Raw genomic sequence first — 21887 nt, forward strand, 5'->3', positions numbered from 1 at the left:
GATAATTAGTGAACTACTTTTTATTAAGTGCAGTATAGTTGTAGAATGATTTGCCATCACACCTGTTGTCCTGCTTGCCTATTTAGTGAATCACATTCAGCAAATCCCCATGACTCAGATGTAGGTCATTTATCTCTGTCTCAACCATAGTGTTTTTTAAGCTAACTATGTTCATTGCAGTATTTGATAGTATTCTAGTTTTGCTAACTTGTAGCTGAATTACTAGTGCTGAATGGAGGCTGTATAGAGTGATGACCATCCATCACGCAAGCAGACACGGCAGGCATTTAAAGGGACACATTTGTTAAGGTTCTCTTTAAAAGTGACATTTCCACACATACAGTACATGTTGTATTACAGCCATAGGCATGTTGGCTTAATACCCATCTTTAAATTCAAGAATGTCAATGGGTTAAGCAGTTTAATAGCATTATGAATGCATATTCATTTCATAACTTTTATCTTTTTGCACTACGCTAATGCTTTTCTGCTACTTAGCTGACTTAAAATTGGGCTATTTACATTTGAGCTATGTGTAGTTATACAGTCTTGCAATACATGTGGTATCCATTATAAATTAACTTTCCAAAAGCATAACCAATGTCACAAGTAGTAGTTCACTACTAGGTTTTTGATGAAAACATTCCAGGATTTTTCTCCATATAATGCACTTTATTGGGCACCAAACGGTTCAAGGTCCAAAAGACATTTTCAGTGCAAACTGCAAATTGTTCAAAGGGCTTTAAATGATTCCAGACGATGAATAAGGGTCTTATCAAGCGAAACTCTGTTCTGTGACGCACGTTCGTGACTCTCCTGTTCAAATTCATTTATCAAAATGAACAAATCTTTTTCCGAGTCAATTCGTTCATTTTGTTCGTTGAATGAACAAAATGACACGAAAAAAGATTCGTTCATTTTGATAAACGAGTTCGAACAGGAGAGTCACGAACACACATCACAGAACAGAGCAAGGCGACCATTTGAGCTTATAAAACTTAAACTTTGTTATTTTTTAATTTTTTTTAATGAACGATCGTTTCGCTTGATAAGACCCTTATTCATCGTCTGGAACCCTTTGAACAGTTTGCAGTTTGCACTTAAACTGTCTTTTGGACCTTGAACCGTTTGGTGGCCATTAAAGTGCATCATATGGAGAAAAATCCTGGAATGTTCTCATCAAAAACCTGAATTTCTTTTCGACTGAAGAAAGAAAAACATGGACATCTTGGATGACATGGGGGTAAGTAAATTATCAGCCAAAGTTTTTTTTAAAAGTGAACTACTCCTTTAAAAACAACTCATCCTTTAAAAATCGCTTTTTGTGAATGCTTTCCTAAAGTTTAAGCAGTAGAGCATTGTGCTCGCAATGCCAAGATCATGGGTGCGTTCCTATCAAAATTAACATGCATGAACTGATTCAAATTTACACCCTCAACACTGTTGACGTACATGTCAATTTTTCTGATGAAAGCATCTGCTAATGGCATAAATGTAAATGCCCTCAGAGATTAGTTGGGAAACTGACATAAAATAAAAACATTCTTCTGATGAATTAAGTTGAGTTTGTGCAGCTCTTTTTAACCGTGAAATTTTCAAATTGACCTGCAAACACAATCGTAATACAAATTTCATATCCACATCCCACAATCCATCATAGTTGATTTAGTATTTAATCAAAAACTAGTCAAATTGACCCACAATGTTATATAATTGGTTAAATCTCACCTTGCTGACACGACTAGCTAGTACTGGTTAGTACTACTTTGTTGCTTATCTACTGATAACCTAACTTAGCCATTCTCAACTTTACTGGTGAAGCCGGCCATCCCTCGTGGCCTTTTTGATGAAGTCTCGCTGGTTAAGCTAGATAAGAAGCTTGGTTGAGAACTGGAAACACATGCTGGTGCTGCGGTTTGAATTTAAACGTTGCAGGGACTGAAACGATCGACTGCGATTCTTTTCTTTTTTTTTTTTTTTGGATGCGAAAACCCTTTAGAGTCTTTAGATGTTCATTTGGTGTCAGTGATCAAACATGGTATTTTTAGTTCTGTTGAATCACAAACAAACAAAACTCCCTATAACCCTCCAACTGTCCCAGATAGAGTCTCTTCTCAGTTGTGTTGATGGCAGCAAGGCTTTCCAGTTGGGAGTCATCCCTGTGGACTTTAAATGGTATCGCTGGAGGAGAGAACAGGAGGCTGTCAGCGCGCTGTATACTTGAGAGTGGAAGTTCTCTGTGCTGCCTGTTTCTCGTTTCCTTCTCCTTTGTTGAGTGTTACAGGCTGGCATGTCTGTTTATGGCAAGAATCAATAGACAGGGTAAAGAGATAGAGGGTTTATATCTGTCTTTCCTCAGAATGTACTTGGAAAAAAAATAGTTTTAGTGCAATAGAGATAGTGTATGCTTTGACAAAATACCTTTCTGGTAGATTAGAAAATGCATAGAAAGGTGTAAGAATTTGAACTCTTGTTGGCTGATTTGTTATGCTTGTACAAGCCAAGTCTTGTGACTAAAAATAATAAAATAAAAAGTTAAAGGGTTAATTCACCCAAATATAAAAATTCTATCATCAGTTACTCACCCTCTCGTTTTTCCAGTTTTGTTTAAAATCAAATATGGTGTATGTAACAGTATACACACGAGAACAACCCTTAACGTTTTAACATGTAAATTGATATGCGTTGATCAGTGTTTATGTAACTAAAAGCTTAAATTAAATCTGTTTTTCATATAAAGCGATCGTTTCTCTTCAGAATACTGCTATGTTTATTTGAATCTCTTTATGAACGTCTTGAACTGTTAAAGTTTTGGTGGAAGTCCCGTTCAAGAAGTTTGACAAGTTTAAGCGATGATAATTTTCATGTTTGGGTGAACTAATCCTTTAAGGAAAATACGTTTTTCTCAAAAAATATGAGATGTTTGGATGAATGTTCACGCTGCTCTTTTCCATACACGCAGAAATAAAAGAATAATTCATAAAATCACTTTGATATTGTAGAGCGAGAACCCCATGATGATGTGTCAAGGTCAATAAGTCGCTGTGAAAATGTTAGATAATTAGCAAATTTAGTTAGGCCGTGTGTCCACCAAAGCGTTTTTAGCCAGTTGAAAACGCCATACGCTCTGTTGAAGACGCCGTGCTTTGAGCGCTTGAGAGCGTTTTGTCAGCACAGCGTTTTTTCCGTTGAGACGTTTCGTTGCTATGATACAGAATGCTATGACGCAGATAATTTGTTTCATACTATATTTATTTTTCTTCCATTTTGTTATGTGAACTCTGTTGATTGATGTCGTTGTACAGAAATAATGTTGTGACAGTTGGTCAGTGTAGTTAAGTCCCGCCCCTCCTCCACTGTGATTGGACGGCTGGGTAAAAAGCGACAGTGATTAGCGCTGCGTTTTATCCAAAGTTGAAAATTTTTCAACTCTCGGCGACCAGTAAAAACGCTGGGCGCTCAGCGCTTCAGCGTGAAAAAACCGCTCAGCGCCTCGTTACGCTCATGGTGTTTAAAAACGCGTGGAAAAACGCTTTGGTGGACACACGGCCTTAAGATTGTAAAATGTAATGTGGTGTGTGAATGCCAAAAATCTAATGATGTTTATCATATTTGCAAAAAATACCTTTTACCTTGAAAAATAATGTGTTCATTTAAAATATGATATTTTTACATTTTACTTTACACCACATACCATTGTCGATGTACCATTTCTTGAAAATGGTATAAAAGATTTTCAAAACGGATGCTAAAAATACATTTCTATGCACTTGACATGCGTTTCAAAGTAGTTTTTATTTATTTTTATTATTCATCCGGGACACTCTTATGTCACTGACCCACCTGAATGTCCATCGTTCAGCAGAGAAACCCCTGAAAATGTCTCCACAAATGTTCCAATATATATTTTTACTGTTTAATTGGGTGGATAACTAATAACCTAATTTCCGTTTACATCAAATTAAATAGGCCATCTACCCCATCGAAGCGTGTAGATGCGGGGGGCGGGGCATCCGCTGAGAACCGCCCCCAGTCATTCCGCCCACCAGTTCACGCGTCTGATTGGACGTCTCCCTAACACTCATCATCTGCGTCTTTAACATACTCTAGAGCTGCTAATGGGAGTGAATGATTGAGAAATGTGTCAGTGTTCCTCATTATCTCCCTCAGTGCTGTTGATGAGTGGAGGTCTGACACAGCTCATGTTGAGCTGGCTGACTGGCCTTCTCCTTCCCCACTGCTGTAAATAATTAATGCTCCATGTCAGTGCCTCCCCGAGCCCTGTCGTGGGCTATGCCCTGTTCACTGCACCAGCTGCGACCTGCTTTAAGCGCAGGGGCTTCCAGAAGCTGGTCATGCTACCTTCACGTTGAGCTGTTTGTGTGGCTCTACTTAACTAGGTTAGAGTAGCTGATTGTGGCTCGCCTGTGTGAGTCATTCATTAATATTAAACAAGCTGAGCCTGTTTCATTATTAGACCCATGTTTGCACAGTAGCAGATGCGTTTTTAATTATACTGTTGATTGATTTTACCTTTTGTTTTTGCTACTGTGTTTAGTATGTAGTGGTTGCAGTTAGATAGATATTTTTATATTTTCATTATTGCTTGTTTTTGAAAGCTTATTGAATTAGTAGTGTTTTCTTCATAAAGTCAGAAACAGACCTTGAAAAAGCATTGTAAGAATTTTCCAATTATAGGGTTGCACTGTACATTGTTCCGTGTTGATATTGTTAACTTAAACTATTAAGTAAAATTTAAATAAAATATAAACATTAAATGGAAAGATTTTGACTTGAAAAATGTTAAATGGAAATTTTCCTAAAATAGCTAGAACTAAAAGTGAAAGTTAAATTAAAGCAAAATAGAAATACTAAGAAACTAAAAAAGTTAAAACAAAGTATTTATTAAATTATATTAAATTATCATTTAAATATGTATTAATATTATAATATTTATTTAATTATTAAACTAAAACTAAAATAAATTATATATATTTTTAATGAAAACTGAAAATATAAAATTAACAAAAACTAACGACAGTGACAAAAGCACCTTAAAATTCCCCCGAAAATTAACAAATGTTAACAAAAAAATTAAATAAAAGCTAATTCAAAATATTTATGAATACTATTATCATGTAATATAATGTAAAGTGACATTGGTACCAATTTGGCTATTTGCTTATATTACAGATTTTTATTTATTTATCTGTCAATATTGTCAATTTTAATTTTGTATGTTAATTCTTAAAACACTAATAATATAACAAATCTCAAAATTAATTTCCATTTTTCATACCATACATTAACATTTTTTCATATCGCACATTTATTATAATGTTGTAGAACTGCTTCAATCGACTTATCACATTTAAAAGGATTCATTTTAGTTTTTAGTCTAAAATATTTTCAATTTATGCAAAATAGTATAGAATTTTAATCGGCCATTTTTTGATTACTAGTCATAACATGAAAATATGTATCTCCTTACCAATATAAGCCCGAATTATAATATCTGCACATTAATAAAAAGAAAGAAAAAAAAAATATATATATATATAGTGTCTAATACTAACACTTTATTCCTCAGCAGATTCCACATATTTGTTGTGTGCATGCATATATTTAGATCAGTGAGGTTTATTAGACGCACGTCTCTCACCGGGAGTTTTAACACAAGCCGGTCACCATATCACTAGTCATTATACGGATCTGTGTGGGGGTATCTGGATATCAGACACCTCTGACTGTCTCCCCCTGCCTTAGGGGACACCAGCACCTCTGACTCATTCTTTAGCGTATGTGGGTGATGTACGCAGCTTGCGGGACATCTGCTAACTGTAAACCTGTCAAAAGCAGTCTGGCACCAGTGTATAGAGTACTGTACATTAACTCTGTTTAACATTCTTTTCACTTACATTATCAAAGAGAATTTCATCAACAACCCATTAAGAAAACATAATTGCTTCTAACTTGGGAGGGTGGAAGAAAAGACAGAAAGCGCCTCTTTCCTTTTCAAGCACGCCCACTCAGTAGAGATCATATCAGTCGCCTCCAGCCTGCGGTTTCAATACTGTGTCCTCCCAGCCTGACGGCAGTCGGCATCTCTGTGAAAACTCCATTCAGAGAGCTCTTGAACTCTAGTGTAGCTGTCCTAATAATATAAACTTATTAGAGGATCTGCAAATATGTCAAGAGCGATTGTTATCAGCACAGTTTTAAAAGGTGTTTCTGAGTGTGATTTATGACAGTGGTTCTCAACACGTGGGTCATTGTACAAAAATCCAACAAGGCAAATGCAACCAAGCATATATTATGCAACACTGTAAAAAAAAAAAAGAAAGAAAAAAAGAAAAAAAAGTTGCTGCCTAAAATGAAGTACAATCAACTTTTTAAATTATATTAAACTGAATTGAATCTTGTAACTTATAACTTATAAAAAAGTGGAAAATTGCTTCACTAATTTTGATGAGTTAAAGCAATCTAAAATATATTGTCCTAACTTATTGATCATATTATTTTTTAACCGAGAATTAGGACATTTTGTTGTTGATGTTAAATTGCCATAAGTCCAATCTAGTGTTCTTGCACTTTTGTTTTATTTTATTATTTTTCAAATTTTTTTGGGATCATTGCCCAAAATCCTGGATACCCCAAGTCTATTTGAGGTGATATTTACAGCTGGAAGATGTATTTTTAAAAGTGTTTGCTCATCTGCAATACGTCTATTGGACGTTTCCTGTCAGATGTCAAATCCTCTAATAAGTTTATATTACACTCTAAAAAATGCTGGGTTGTTTTAACCCAACTTTGGGTCAAATATGGACTAACCCAGCCGTTGGGTTAAATTTTTACATTACATTTTTAACCCAACATTTCGGTTTTGTCCATATTTGACCCAAAATTGGGTTAAAACAACCCAGCATTTTTTAGAGTGTAGAAGATGTCAGTTTACCATGCATTCTAAATCATTACATCTTAAAGAGATCTTCTAAACATCTATTTGACATCTGACAGGAAACGTCGTATTGCAGATGAGCAAACACTCTTAAAAATACATCTTCCAGATGTAAATATAACATCAAATAGACTTTTGCTATCTGTGATGATTTGCTGGTCGATTTTGATCCCGGATAGCACACGTCTATTTGATGTGATGTTGGCATCTGGAAGACGTATTTTTAAGAGTGTTTGCTCATCTGCAATACGTCTATAGTTTCCTGTCAGATGTCAAATAGACGTTCAGAACATGCATTCTAAATCATTACATCTTAAAGACATCTTCTAAACGTCTATTTGACATCTGACAGGAAACATTTTATAGATGTATTGCAGATGAGCAAACACTCTTAAAAATACATCTTCCAGATGTAAATATCACATCAAATAGACTTTTGCTATCTGGGATGGTTTGCTGGTCGATTTTGCTGGTCGATTTTGATGTGATGTTTGCATCTGAAAGACATATTTTTAAGAGTGTTTGCTCATCTGCAACACGTCTATAGGACGTTTCCTGTCAGATGTCAAATAGACGTTCAGAAGATGTTAGTTTAACATGCATTCTAAATCATTACATCTCAAAGACATCTTCTAAACATCTATTTGACATCTGACAGGAAATGTCCTATAGACGTATTGCAGATGAGCAAACACTCTTAAAAATACGTCTTCCATATGTAAACGTCACATCAAATAGACTTTTGCTATCTGGGATGATTTGCTGGTCGATTCTGATCCCGGATAGCATAAGTCTATTTGATGTGATGTTTACATCTGGTAGACGTATTTTTAAGAGTGTTTGCTCATCTGCAATACGTCTATAGGACATTTCCTGTCAGATGTTAAATAGACGTTTAGAAGATGTCAGTTTACCATACATTCTAAATCATTACATCTTAAAGACATCTTCTAAACGTCATTTGACATCTGACAGGAAACGTCCTATAGACGTATTGCAGATGAGCAAACACTCTTAAAAATACGTCTTCCAGATGTAAACATCACATCACTTTTGACATAGACTTTTGCTATCTGCTAGCAGACAACAGAGCAAATGTAACTTACCAAATCATTTCAGACAATCAACAAAATCAACTGGCTGTTAGGTCTGTTTTAATTACATTTTTTTATGCTTTTATTTCTTGTCAGTATTGCTAATTTGTCATGTAAGTTTGTAAGCATACCTGTAGTAGCAAATCAAATTCTTTAATTAGTGCTTCTCAACCAGCTTTGATAGCGGCACCAGTAGTACAGTAGACTCAGTTAAGTACATCATCAAAAAAGCTGCTTGATGTTCTATTGTATCAGATATTTGTTGGTATTAATCTTTTGCACTTTGGTCCCCTCCATCTGTGTTAAAGCCTCTTCAGCCAATCGGATTGTGTCGGTTAGTGCGGAAAGCTGATAGCATATCAAAGCCTCTGTAATCACTAGCTACCATGTCTAACTCTCGACACTTCTCATTACGGGGATTGTCCATGGTTTCAGTTCGAAACACCTACCGTTCTGCGTGAAGGCCCCTGCAGCCTTGGTGAAGCTGCTATTAACAATTGATTGAATTACGCGTCACCCGAGTGAAGGAGCTAGTTATATATAGTAAGGCTGTAGAGGTTGAAGTGGCTCTCTTGTCTTAGTATGGAGAAAGACTGTGCACCTGACAGCTGGACGCATACTTTATATATGGGTTTGTGTGGGGAAGGCGTTCGATACCAACACCAGTGGAATTTTATGATTATTGATACCATAATACTTGGTACAATGATTCTCTACATCAGGGGCTGGGAACCTTTTTTTTTTTTTTGACCAAAGAGCCATTTTTTCATTTTCGGTTTATGTGAATACTCACCAAGTATTGGGCATTTTGACACATTCTGTGGTTTATTATATGCTTGTCCGTGTTCCGCTCTGAACAGAAAACATCCTGTAGGTAGCAGATTCAGTTCTCTTTTGCGGCTTATTGAGCTTTTAATGTCTTTTTAATATCAATCACATCCCACTTTTTACGGTCGCATTCACCCATGTTTCATTATTAATAACTTCAAACAGTATCGCCCGCTGAAAGCTGCGTTGATTATCATAAATACTAAACATTTACAGGGCATAAAGGTCTCAATTCTTTTCCCCCGAAATGTCTCTTGGCACATCAAAGCACCAGTTTCAAGCCTACTTTTAACATTTTCACTCCTAAATGGTTTTCGCTTACCTCAAACAAGCTACGTAGCTGCTTGAATTGTTGTTCGCGAACAGCACTGAACACACACTTTGGCCAATACAACTTTAAATGTATTATTATTATTCTAAACTTTACTTTTCATTAACTTCAGTAGGTACAACAAAGAATTCAAATAATTGTAATTGGTTGCTTTTTCTACAAAAAGCTGATCTCTATTGATGTCCAATTTTGTATAGATCATTGGTAAAGGGTGCGAGACCTGGCGACCCACAGGATTTTTGTCAAAAGAGCCAGGTGTGGCTTGCGAACCATAGTTTCCCGACCGCTGCTCTACACCGTTTTCTATTTTGGTATTGACTTCTATTTTAGTAATGCTAACAGTGACATTGCCTGAATAAATGTGCGATTCCAGTGGTGTCTACTGTCCAATGGGGGCAGGGGAAATCTTCTAGGCTGTGTCACAAGAAGCCGTTTGTCATTAAGCTGGACAGAAGGGCCCCATGATTGACAGAAGGCCTTACGTAATGTTACGATTCAGATGTCTCGCTGATGAATGTCTCTCAGACTCGAAGGTTAGCGCTGTTTGAATGAATCTTTCTCTGCTGTTTTCTCTAGTTAGCTGGTGTCCAGTGTCTGTGGCGTTGGCCTCGTCCCCCAGAGCTTTTTGATTGGCCTCTCTGTCTTTAGGTTTAAGTAGGGCACTGCAATCCAGCAGGGATTCAATACCAGCACTCCATTCACTCCAGCTCTGACTCCCCCAGCCGGCCTACAGTGAGGCTGCAAATTATGCAAGGCAATGTGTGTGCGTCAGCTTGGCCTGAACGCAGCCCAGTGTGTTGGCCTCGTGTGCTGGCCCGAGTGTCTCTCCGCCTGCTTCTCGAACACTGCAGATGAAGCCCTGAGAGACATCGGAGAGGGGATGGACGGTGTTTTCATTAACTTCCGCTGCCTGGTGTTTTAAATTAGCACCAGATTCACAACAGGTCTCATCAACACTCTGAAGTGCCTGTTTTTTTGTTGACGTAATGTATTGGTTTTTTTTTCTTTAATTTTATTTTATTTTATTTATTTTTTTTACAACCCTCGGTTTGGCTTCAGAAGTGGAAATCTAGTAAATGATCTACCAATTCTTTTGAAGAGATAATGCTCAAATTGCAACGGACCATTACCGTAATTCCACCTTTTTAAAAATAGGTCTGCTATTTTCAATTATGACAATTAGCCCACATAATGCTTTTTATATAATGTTTTTATTGGAACGCTGGATGCAATTTTCAACAAATTTACCCGTTGAAAACGTTTTCCATTGCATTAACAGCTCTATTTATGACAAGAATTTCAGCAGCCTTTAATCTATCCCAAATGTTGCATGCACATTTTTCTTCTTTTTGTCTATATATATATATAAATATAAAGGTTTTATTTAGAAATGAATAGTTTAATTCAGCAAAGACACATGAAATGAAATGACATTTAATGTTAAAACTAGATTTCAATTACAAATAAATGCTGATCTTTGGCACTTTCTATTTATCAAAGAGTCCTGAAAAAAGTTTAGAGTTTAAAGGAGTAGTTCACTTTAAAAAAAAAAAACTTTTGCTGATAATTTACTCACCCCCATGTCATCCAAGATATATTAAGGTTTTTGATTAAAAACATTCCAGGATTTTTCTCCATATAATGGACTTCAATGGGAACCAAGCGGTTCAAGGTCCAAAAGACAGTTTCAGTGCAAACTTTTCAAAGGATTTAAACGATTCCAGACGATGAATAAGGGACTTATCAAGCGAAACGATCGCTCATTTAAAAAAAAACCCAACAAAGTTTAAGTTTTATAAGCTCAAATGGTCGCCTTGCTCGGTTCTGTGATGCGCGTTTGTGACTCTTCTGTTCGAACTCATTTATCAAAATGAACAAATCTATTTTGTGTTATTTGGTTCATTTAACGAAAGAAATGAACAAGTTGACTAGGGAAAAGATTCGTTCATTTTGATGAACTAGTTTGGTTCCCATTGAAGTCCATTTATATGGAGAAATTCTGTAATGTTTTCATCAAAAACCTTGATTTCTTTTCGACTGAAGAAAGAATGACATGGATGTCTTGGATGACATGGTGGTGAGTAAATTATCAGCAAAGTTTTTTTTTTTTTTTAAAGTGAACTACTCCTTTAATTCAACATTTGTAATAATAATAATAAAAGTTTATTGAGCTCCAATATCAGCACCATGTAATAACATTTTATTTTAAGGTGTCATTGTTACAGTATAATTATACATTTATACTGAGTAACTGAGTAATAGTACTGAGTAATATTACTCAGTAGTACTGAGTAATATTAATTACTAAGTAATATTAAGCAACTACATGTATTACTATAGGGTTAGGGTAGGATTAAGATTTGGTTGAGGGTTAGTTGCATGTAATAATGCATAATTTACTGTTATTACTATGGTAAGTACATGTAACATATGTAACAAGGACACTATAAAATAAACTGTTACCCAATTTGCAAAATAACTTGTTCACTGTGCGACCTTGGCGAGCATAAGCGACTTGCGATATATATAGCAGTTATGCGTCATTTAATATTGCACACTATTATTAAAAAGCTTCATTCAATAATTTATACGAGTAAATTTTCTCCTAGTGATAAGACAAATTTCTCTTTCTCTCATCATATCGAGAACAGTACTAGATGATGAAATGTACTACTTCTCTCTCTCTCGTGGGAATTCTCAGTTTTTGTGAAACTACATATATAAGGCACACAAATGTGAATGGAAAGTGAAAATAGATTACATATTGTAGCACATGTTGGAAAGATAAATGGCGCTACCTGTGTCTGTATTTGTTGGGGCTTGTTAAATGAAAATTTGCATGCTCAACAGTCTTTTTGTGCTGTACAGTAAACAGCACATTGTGTTCTCTCTCTCTCTCTCTGACCCCCTAACTCTCTCTTTATTTCTCAGCACTCTCAAACGCATATACTTTCGTGTTACTTCCACTTTTCTTTCATTGCTCTTCCCTCTCCTTTCTCTCACTTGGTCTCAGAGGACCCCCATTGTCACGCAATATAATTGAATCCCTTTTTCGTTCCATTTTCTCTAATTTTCATTTTCACAGGCCTCCTTACGCCTCCCAGCATCAACCCACATCTTCAGTATATGACCTCTGAACACAACCCCTAAGCCTTCTCACATTCAATTATCTCTAATTAGTAATTCAATTTTTTCAGGCTCTTGTAAAGAGCCATTAAAGACTGTATTAATTGAAAAAGAATTTATTTTATGGATTTTTTTATAAATGCAAGCTGCCAAGTGAGTGTTTTCAGGCACTCACAGCCAAAGGAAAGCATACAACCCCCCAAAATTCTTGTAAATCCCTCATAGAGTCATTTTAACCACAAGTACCTAAATGACTGATTGATTCCACATGAATCTCTCTCAGAAGAGCAGTTTGGCTTGTTTGCAAATCATCAGGTGCTCAATTTTATGACATTATGATGCTTAACTGCAAGTTTTTGAACTGTTAAACAGATCTAGATCCAGTGTCTTTCTCAAAGCACATTAGAAATAGTTGGCACAGTGTGCTTTTTAACCTGTTCAGAAGATTCATTTTCATTGGTCCACACCGTTATATGTTGCAAAGAAGTGTGTTCATTCGTCAAGTCTAGCTAAAGATGATGTGTCCTTTGAGCATTTTCTGAATCTCTTATGTTGACATTTTCTCCATTAGGTGATATGCATTGAGGATGAGTGCTGTCGGGGAAAACTCATCGGACCCTGCCAGGTCAGAGGGTCAGAAGCGTAAGGAATGCCCATCAGACCTCCTGGGCCCAAGGTACCTCACACATCATCCAAACTGAAAAGCACATTGCAGTGCACTCTCAAAATGCATGCTTTGCAGTATACACATTTTTAGTTTGTAGAGTGAATTTCTCAGTGTCTACACTACAGCTGAACTGCAATAATCTTGAGCAGGCCTCCCACTGGTGGAGCTCAGCCTAGATAATACACGTTTCTATATAAAGCCCTTTTCCACTGAGTCAGGAAACATCAGTCTGTATAATTCATTCATAGGAAGGAGCTATGCACGCCCTCTGTATTGACAATTTTTTTTTCTGTGCAAACTGCTGAAGATGCAAAGCAGCAAATAGAAAATGCAACTGGTTTAAGGTTGCATAGAAGGAGCTCTGGGAACTGTTGTCTATTTTATTGTGAACACAATGCAGAAAAGAGGGTCTCGCTGCATTGATTGTTTCGATTTGTTAGGTGTGATGCCATAGAGGGTTGCCTAAAGGCTATTCACTCTTAAAACATGTTCAAACGTGACATGTCACCTTAAAGGAGAACTCCGGTGCAAAATGAACCTTTGGTCTAATTAAACATCGGTACCGTGTCAATGGTTCTCTGAGATTTGTTTTCATGATAATCGAGTGTAAAGAGTTTTATCTCTAAAAACTGTTTAGCGTATAATGCTAGTACTGGGGGCATTTACTAAGTAAAAAGAAATTGCTAGTTTATACCACTAACAAGACTCAAAATAGCCCCACAGTAACATAATGAGAGTCCCTCCTTGCAAAACAAAGCATTGAGCACTTTGTAAGTGTACAGACTGTTTAATAAGAAGATACTTTATAAAGACAGTTCACTTTGTGTATACAGACAGGAGCCATCTTAGAAAATAGTCTCAATAAGTCGATCCCCGAACGCCGTTCATACAGTTCAGCTCACTCAGCACGACGTTCGTGGTTTGACTTGTCGTGACTGTTTTCCAAGATGGCTCCTGTCTGTATACCCTTGTTAGTGGTATAAACTAGCGATTTGTTTTTACTTAGTAAATGCCCCCATTACTAGCATTATGTGCCAAACAGTTTTTAGAGATAAAACTCTTTACATTCGATTATCATGAAAACAAATCTCAGAGAACGGTTGACTAGGTACCGATGTTTTATTAGACCAAAGGTTCATTTTATGCTGGAGTTCTCCTTTAAATGCAATGTCTCATCCAAAGACACCCATAAGTGTGTATACAACATTTTAAAATATCGCAGACTGAATGGAAGAATGTGTGTGATTTTTCAACAAAATATCAGGCTAAATATCTGTCACTAAATATTGTGATTTTTCTTGATTTATTGTTGGAGGCAAATTTGTTACGAAAGTGGTTGGCAAGATGGTAGATCCCTGCATCTTTGCCAAAATAATAGATATAAATTGAAAATAAACTGAGGAAACCGTGATATTTTCCAAAGCAGTCTAAAACAATAAGGTTTGTTAGTTAACATTAGTTAACTACATTAGTTAGCATGATGTAATAATGAACTGGACGTATACCACATTTATTATTCTTTGTTAAAGTTAATTTCAACGTTTACTAATACTTTATTAAAATCTTGTTAACATTAGTTAATGCACTGTGAACTAACATGAGTTAACAATGAACATTTGTATGTTAACAAAGATGAAAAAATATTGTAACAAATGGATGTTTAGGTCATGTTAGTTAATGCATTACTAATAATAACTAATGAACCTTATTGTAAAGTGTTACCAGCATTTCTTAAAGCATGTTAATTGCAGGTCTGATTGTATTTTTGCTCTATAGTCAGAAATATGTTTTGTTTCCCTTCACAGTCCCAAACGAAGCACTGAGAAACGCAACCGGGAACATGAAAATAAGTACATAGAGGAGCTTGCAGAGCTGATTTTCGCAAACTTCAATGACATCGACAACTTCAATGTCAAGCCTGACAAATGTGCAATCCTAAAGGAAACCGTGAAACAGATTCGTCAAATTAAAGAGCAAGGTAAGAACTCTTCTTTGAACTCACATAATTGCTTTTCTTTCCAATAAATGTACAAATCAAAAAACATGACAAATACCCTAGACAGCTCAGGATTACCCCTTTGTAATTATAAACTCTTGAGAAATGATGCTACAAAACATAATCTCTAATCTCTAGTGTTACATTTATTGGTTTAGCATATTCCTTTGCATTAAGCTAGAAGTTATTAAGAGCTTTGGACATGTGTGGGCATTTTCAAGTTGTTTGAGATCTTGAGAAAGAGCTTTGTCAAATCATCCATAGATTTCAGATTAGCTTTCATCAGGTGCCTAAACAGATTAGCATCATGCTAACTGCAAACTGACTGTTGCCACAAACAGAAACCACAAGATTTGACTAGAAGTCACAGTTTCTTTGCTTTTCCAGATTTGTCATATTTTCACATTTTTGTTCTGAGTTACCAGGGATTTTTGATTTGGGACACGTTTGCGCTTCTTGTGCAGTGATATGGATTCAGGTTTTGTTAGCATGTTATGCTTTTAGTTGCGTAAAAAAGTGTTACGGATGAATGTGTATCTCCGACTTGGAGCACACGGAAATCCACCTAAACAGTCTCTTTTGCGGATTAATGCGCTTTTAATAACACTGATTAATATCAAACACATCCCGCAGTTTAGCAACAGTAGACTGCATACAACACTTAGTTTTAAGTTTGGGCTTTTAGGGAGAAATGAAAGCTCACCGTCACCGCTGTGAAGGAAAGGAAGGTGCGTTGGGCGGAATGCAGCGGCACAATAATCCTTTTATCTCGATTGTCTTTTTTTCATAATCGTTGGAAGCCAAAACCGAAAATCAATTACGGTTTATTACGAGCCCTAGTACTAGGTCATCCAGGTACTTTGTGTTAGGTAAACTAGGTGTTTTTTAAATGCTAGTTATTCTGGCATGCTATGTTGGTATAGTGTTTTCCGCATAGGCCTACTATATAATAGGGAACTAAATGATTTTGGTAGCAGAATAGGTGCTAGTTTGACGTGTGTGTGTGTGTATATCTGCAATGATTCTGCCTGGGCTGTGATGGAGATTGTTTGTGATGTACTGAGCTCTGGGTTATGTAATGCTGAGCAATGGTCGGCGTCTGCTGTGCCGTCCCTTACCCCTCCTTCACCTCTCCTCCACTACGCTCGATGCCACACAGGCACAGCATCACGGTTTGTACAGTTTCAAACACAAATGGGCCTGTTTTGCCTGTAAACAAGGCCTCAAGTCAGCTTTCCTCGTAAGCACGACATCATCATTGACACACAGAGTAAGCCCTTTTAAGCAGAAACTGCTTTAGTTTTAAAGGCTGACGATTCTATGTTCTTCACATTTTATTCAAACCCATAGTAACAGTTCTGTCTTTGAATAGATGTTTTACTTCATTGAGTTAGTCTAGGGATTCTAGTGTGTGATGGGTGGAGAAAAAAATATATATTATTTTTATTCTTTTATAATGTTTCCTTGGGTGCACTTATAATGTTAGTATGATCTTTACATCAAAATTGTCATAATTCAGAAATGAAAGGCATTTTTCCTAGCCTGGTTTTTCAGTAGCACCTCATTGCTGTACACAAGATCCAGGGGGCGGAGTCTGATCCAGATCTGGGGTGGAGCTGGATAGGTTTAGGGGTGGGTTTAGGGATCAGGGGGTGGAGCTTGGTAGGTTTAGGTATATGTAAGGAATAGGATATACATAGGTATATATATGGATTTCATGTTCTGCAGTGAGGACTGTTCTCTTTGATTTTTTAGCCCTCTGATTTGAACGCTCTGTTTTTAAGGGGCGTGTCTGCTGTGAGATTTCAGTGTAAACGCTCACTGCTGTGATTGGCTAACATCTTTGCATGTGAAATAGCTAATTATAATATGTGAAACTCTCTCGAAAACATTTAGCACATTTTTACTATTACAGCTCTCAAGGTTAACTAATCGTGATAAATGTTGCTTATAGCATTATGTTTAGATCGTGGCATGAAAGGTGCAGTTTCACCTAAAAATAAGAATATCCTTACACCTAAAACTCCATGACTGACTTTCCTACAAAACTGCACAAGAACCGACAGCCTCAAGCTGTGGACGCATTAGCAAAATTGTGTGTGTCATTTGTCAATAATGTAGCTAGCTACCTATATGAACCCGCTGCGAAATGCTTCATATTTCTCCCTTACACCGGATTCCTCTTTGAAATTGACTGGATTCTGATAGCAAAAAATTGTTAAACAAAGTAAAATGTGAACGCACCTTCAGTCACCCTTCACTTTCATTGATGTTTTTCTTTTCCACACAGTGAAAGTGAATGGTCACTAATGATGAATGATGTGAATGATGTTCTGAGTAGTATTTTGTGCCTTGCTATGCGGTTGATAGGGTGTTATGATATGAGTGGTTGCTTACGTTTGCTTGCTGGTCCAAATATTAGCACACCTTTTCTCAGCAAGTTGTGATTTGATTGTGTAATTCACGTAGTACAAAAATGGTACAAGATGAGCATGTGTTATTATAATATGCTATTAAGCTAGCTATGCTAGCAAGCACAGCTAATAAATTGTGGCAGTGAACAGTTTTCTTCTTTTTTGTATTGAAAACACAATTTGGACATTTGCCTGAAAGGGGTGTTCTCATTGTGTAGGTCATCTGCTAGACATTTATTAACCAAAATGAGTTTCAAAACTGGATTATTCTTAATTATACCAGTTTATAGACATTTAATAAACAAAACGAGTTTAAAAAAACTGGATTATTCTTAATTATACCAGTTTAGTTTGTTCATTAGTGAGGCAGCGCAAAAATGTATAGATTGAACAACACCCAATAGATGACGTGATCTGGAGTCCTCCCATGGAGAGTCATCATGACCTAGTATCCATGATCAGGATGTGCATTGATTGGCCGAGAGCAGTGTCTTGGGCGGGGCTTTGAATTGAGATGGATAGGGCAGATCCTAAAGGCTTTCCATCTGCTGTTGAAGTGATGATCTGACCTGATTCACAGCTTTTCTGGAGATAAAACTGCTTTTTTTTCCTGTTTGATGGGGATTGGCTGACGGAAAGGAAACTGTTTTGCAGCCGAGTTTGAAACGAGAGAGGGAATGAGTTATTACCGGACCTCTGTTGTAGCTGTGCTGGTTTACCAGTCCCTGCTGGGCACCACAAAGACCTGCTGACACACAACACGCTCACATCCACTCATCATCAGGAGTGTACGCATGCGTATCTCTCCCAGACACACATGCACATGTACGGAAAGAGCAGCGTTTGGAGCATCCCAGAACGGCCTGAGAGGGAGGCTGATGGATGGCCCTCTCTCTTTGCCATATGGCTACCCATCATGCCAGCACAGTTTGCTTCTCTATCGTGTCCTCTGTGAGCCCAATGCATCCACTGATGATCCCGAGGACTACTCTAGCTTTAATAGATGGGTACATACCGGAAGTTAGATTGGTCTTGGGGGATTGAGGATGTTTCACAGACGGCAGGAGGAATTGTTAGTGTTATTTTAGTATTTAGTAATATTTCATTATATTTTCAGTTTTAATTAATTTAGTTATGTGCTTTTGTAATTAGTTTAGCTTCATTTTTTTATTCAGTTTTAGTCATTTTAGTACTTCAACTTATGTTATTTCAGTAAGTTGCAAAACTAAATTGTATTTTTTATTCTCATTTAAGTTTGTCTTCTGCTATATTTATATTTTATGGTATTTAATTTGATTTAACAACACTCAACTTCAGAAGATGTTTTATCACCTCACTTCATTCACTAATCGTGTTATTGAGAGTTGCACTTTCCCAGCATTATGTGGTCATATATCAGCAACACAAACATAATAAAATAAGAAATTCTATTCTGGTTAAAGGCTTTTTTTAGTGGTTTGTTTTTCATTGTGACTTTATTTACCAATTAAAAGTAATGGAAATTATTTTAATGGCAATAAAACACAATCGACAAACTATTCCATTAACCTTTATTTACAATAAAGGTTAATGGAATTCACATTTATTTTGCACTGAATTTCTGACGAAACCTTTTATTCTGTGATTTTGTAAGTAACACAAAACAAAACAAAAATATCTCCCCCCATACAAATTAAAATGTGTTGTTATTTTTTATTTGTGGTGAAACGTGTCCCAGTTCTTTCTGATATCCATCGTGAGAGCTTTGCCGGCGCTGTTTACAAACCAAGCAATTTTGTTGGGAGAACGATGTTCTCCTTTCTTTATATAATGGTTTGTTTTGGTGTCTGTGTGCGCGCATGAGTGTATTGATGGTTCCATTGACGTCCAGGCTGCTGGCTGCATGGCTGTTATGTGAGGCTTCACATGCACCCATTTAGCCTGACAGCTTCTGCCTCATGTGTTGCTAAGGTCCGAATGCTTGCCATAACAACATGTCTCAACAAGCGCACGGCAGTATGAAAGAGTGAGAAAGGGGTTTAAAAAGGTGCGTGTGTGCAATATAAAATGAAACGCTTTAGTGAGCAGGGAGAGAAAGAACTGCCCTTTCAAGAAATGCTAATATGCTCAAGCTAGCACGGCCACATGAAGTGCCTTTAATGTAATTTGAAAATAAAACACTTAAACTCTGCAGGGTTTAAAGAAGGGTTTTAGGTTCTTATATGGAAATGTTGATGTTTCCACACGAGGACTGAGTTTCGTACCAAATTACCGTATTCACTTTAGGGGAGGCAGCGTAAGCTGTGCCAATTTATGCTTAACTTGTCCTCTGTTCAAGGAGAATGGAGACGGAGGTAAAACTAATGCACCTAATTGTATTTCAGGATGTCTGCTATCAATACAAATTAGAATAATGCAACTATAACTAAAGGCAATAGAAATATGGGGTTAGCAAGAGGTTAGTTCAATCATTTAAACAATAAAAGCGATGTCCATCAAATAAAAGTATGAACAAATGAAAGGAAAAACACTGTATTGACGACACAGAAAGTCTAATTTTACTACATATTATTATAAAGACTTGTTTAAATAAATTCTGGGAAGACTTTTTCCCCGCATTTTCTTGCTCTTGTGCTTCCCATTGAGACCAATGTAACAATGTAATGCATTTGGAGGTAAAGCACATATGGTTTGAAGCTCTGGCATTTAATAATTCATGGCAAATCTTTAGCCAAATGATTTACTTGGTTTTATACATTGGCAATTCATCAACATGAATCATGTTTTAGACTTGCTTTGACATCAAATTTGCAAAGTATAACACATATTATGACATGCAAAAAACATATCTGTTCTTATGTGCATGTGCATCTCAATCACATGATCTTTCTTTTCCCAATACATGATCACATGACTGTAATTGTGTGCATCCTATTCACCCTTTGACTTTAAATACATAAAATAGTTCAAATTATAGTGGACTGTGATGTTGATCATATTTCTGTTACTCTATCTGCATATTTCTCCCCTGTAGAAAAAGCTGCTGCAGCCAATGAGGATGAAGTGCAGAAGGCTGATGTGTCGTCGACAGGCCAAAGTGTTATTGACAAAGATGCCCTTGGACCAATGATGCTGGAGGTGGGTCTGTTGTGCTGTGTGTTTACTAGGTTACACAGAACATCCAGGCAGACGTGCACGAGGAAGAGCCAAGTGTTAATCATGTGTGGCGGACAGAGTCGTAGAATGCCTTTTTGTATGTTGTGTTAAAAAAATTGGCAGGCATTTGATGTTTAAATCTCCAAATTCCTCCATCCTTTGCTAAATAAAGATCTCATGAGCTGACAGTTGAGAAGCACAAATTTTGACATGAAAAACATGCTCAAGCATAGTGATGTCTTTCTATGAAGCAGAGTTATTTTAGTCTTATTTATATACTAACATAATGGCGTTTTTTCCACTACATAGTACCAACTCGACTCGCCTCGGCTTGGCTCGCCTTTGTTTGGTTTTCCACTGTGTAAAAGTTGTACCTGTACCTGCTTTTGAGTACTTTTTTTCATATCACCTCCGCCGAGGTTCTGAGCGATCTGAGGCGAAACTAAAATGTGAAATGTGAAAACAATGCCGACTGCTGATTGGTCAGAGAGAATCGTCACTATTCACTGCGTCATCATTGCACGCGCAAGAAGGAGTATCCAGAATATCCCCGCCATTTTTAAATAGTTTGGCCAGAGATAGTTACTGTGGCTCAACTATATGTTTATCAAGCGACGTGAATACTTTTTGTGCGAAAAAACAAACAAAAATAACGAGTTTATTCGACTATTTCTTTTCTTCCTTGTAGGCCAGAACGAGAGTTCCTTAGATTTCCACGACGCATGCGCGAGATTTGCGATCTGCTATTCTCGCGCATGCGTCGTGGAAATCTATAAGGAAGTCTCGTTCTGGCCTACAAGGAAGAAAAGAAATAGTCGAATAAACTCGTTATTTTTGTTTGTTTTTTCGCACAAAAAGTATTCACGTCGCTTGATAAACATATAGTTGAGCCACGGTAGTCACTTGGGATATTTAAACATTTTCTTCATTGACTTTTTGGGCCGTCAAGAGGCAGTCCCTTAGGAGCCAATGTGGTAGTTATACAGCTCTCAAATTTAATCAAAAATATCTTCATTTGTGTTCCGAAGACAAACGAAGGTCTTACGGGGTTGGTACAGCATGGGGGTGAGTAATTAATGACTTAATTTTCATTTTTGGGTGAACTAACACTTTAAATAACAGTTCAAATCTATGTAGTGCAAACGGACAACTTTTGGTCGGTCGGCCGAGCAGGCAGGACGCCCAGCTCTGAATGAATCCACCCATCCAGCCGCTCCATCTTCCTCTCACACCCTCTCCTCTTTGGGGTATTTATAGCCTCCGAGGTCCTCCGTCACCGAATCAACACGAAGCGGATGCCAAATATAGCCTGCGTGCTTGTGCGCTTGATCTTCCATC

At 37.0% G+C, this 21887-nt stretch overlaps 1 protein-coding gene across 4 annotated transcripts in view; it reads left to right on the forward strand.

Moving 5' to 3' along the window:
* Nucleotides 1-21887, forward strand: part of ncoa2 (nuclear receptor coactivator 2) — a 105913-nt gene that overhangs the window by 39432 nt on the left and 44594 nt on the right. For all 4 annotated transcript variants that reach the window (XM_039666704.2, XM_039666705.2, XM_039666703.2 and 1 more), the window contains exons 3-5: nt 12909-13013; nt 14810-14982; nt 20428-20531. In XM_039666704.2, the coding sequence (XP_039522638.2) occupies nt 12925-13013; nt 14810-14982; nt 20428-20531 (366 nt within the window). In that variant the 5' untranslated portion in view covers nt 12909-12924. The remainder of the gene's footprint in view (nt 1-12908; nt 13014-14809; nt 14983-20427; nt 20532-21887) is intronic.

The sequence above is a fragment of the Pimephales promelas genome, chromosome 22, assembly GCF_988280905.1.
Source record: "Pimephales promelas chromosome 22, fPimPro1.hap1.1, whole genome shotgun sequence".
Classification (NCBI taxonomy): domain Eukaryota; kingdom Metazoa; phylum Chordata; class Actinopteri; order Cypriniformes; family Leuciscidae; genus Pimephales; species Pimephales promelas.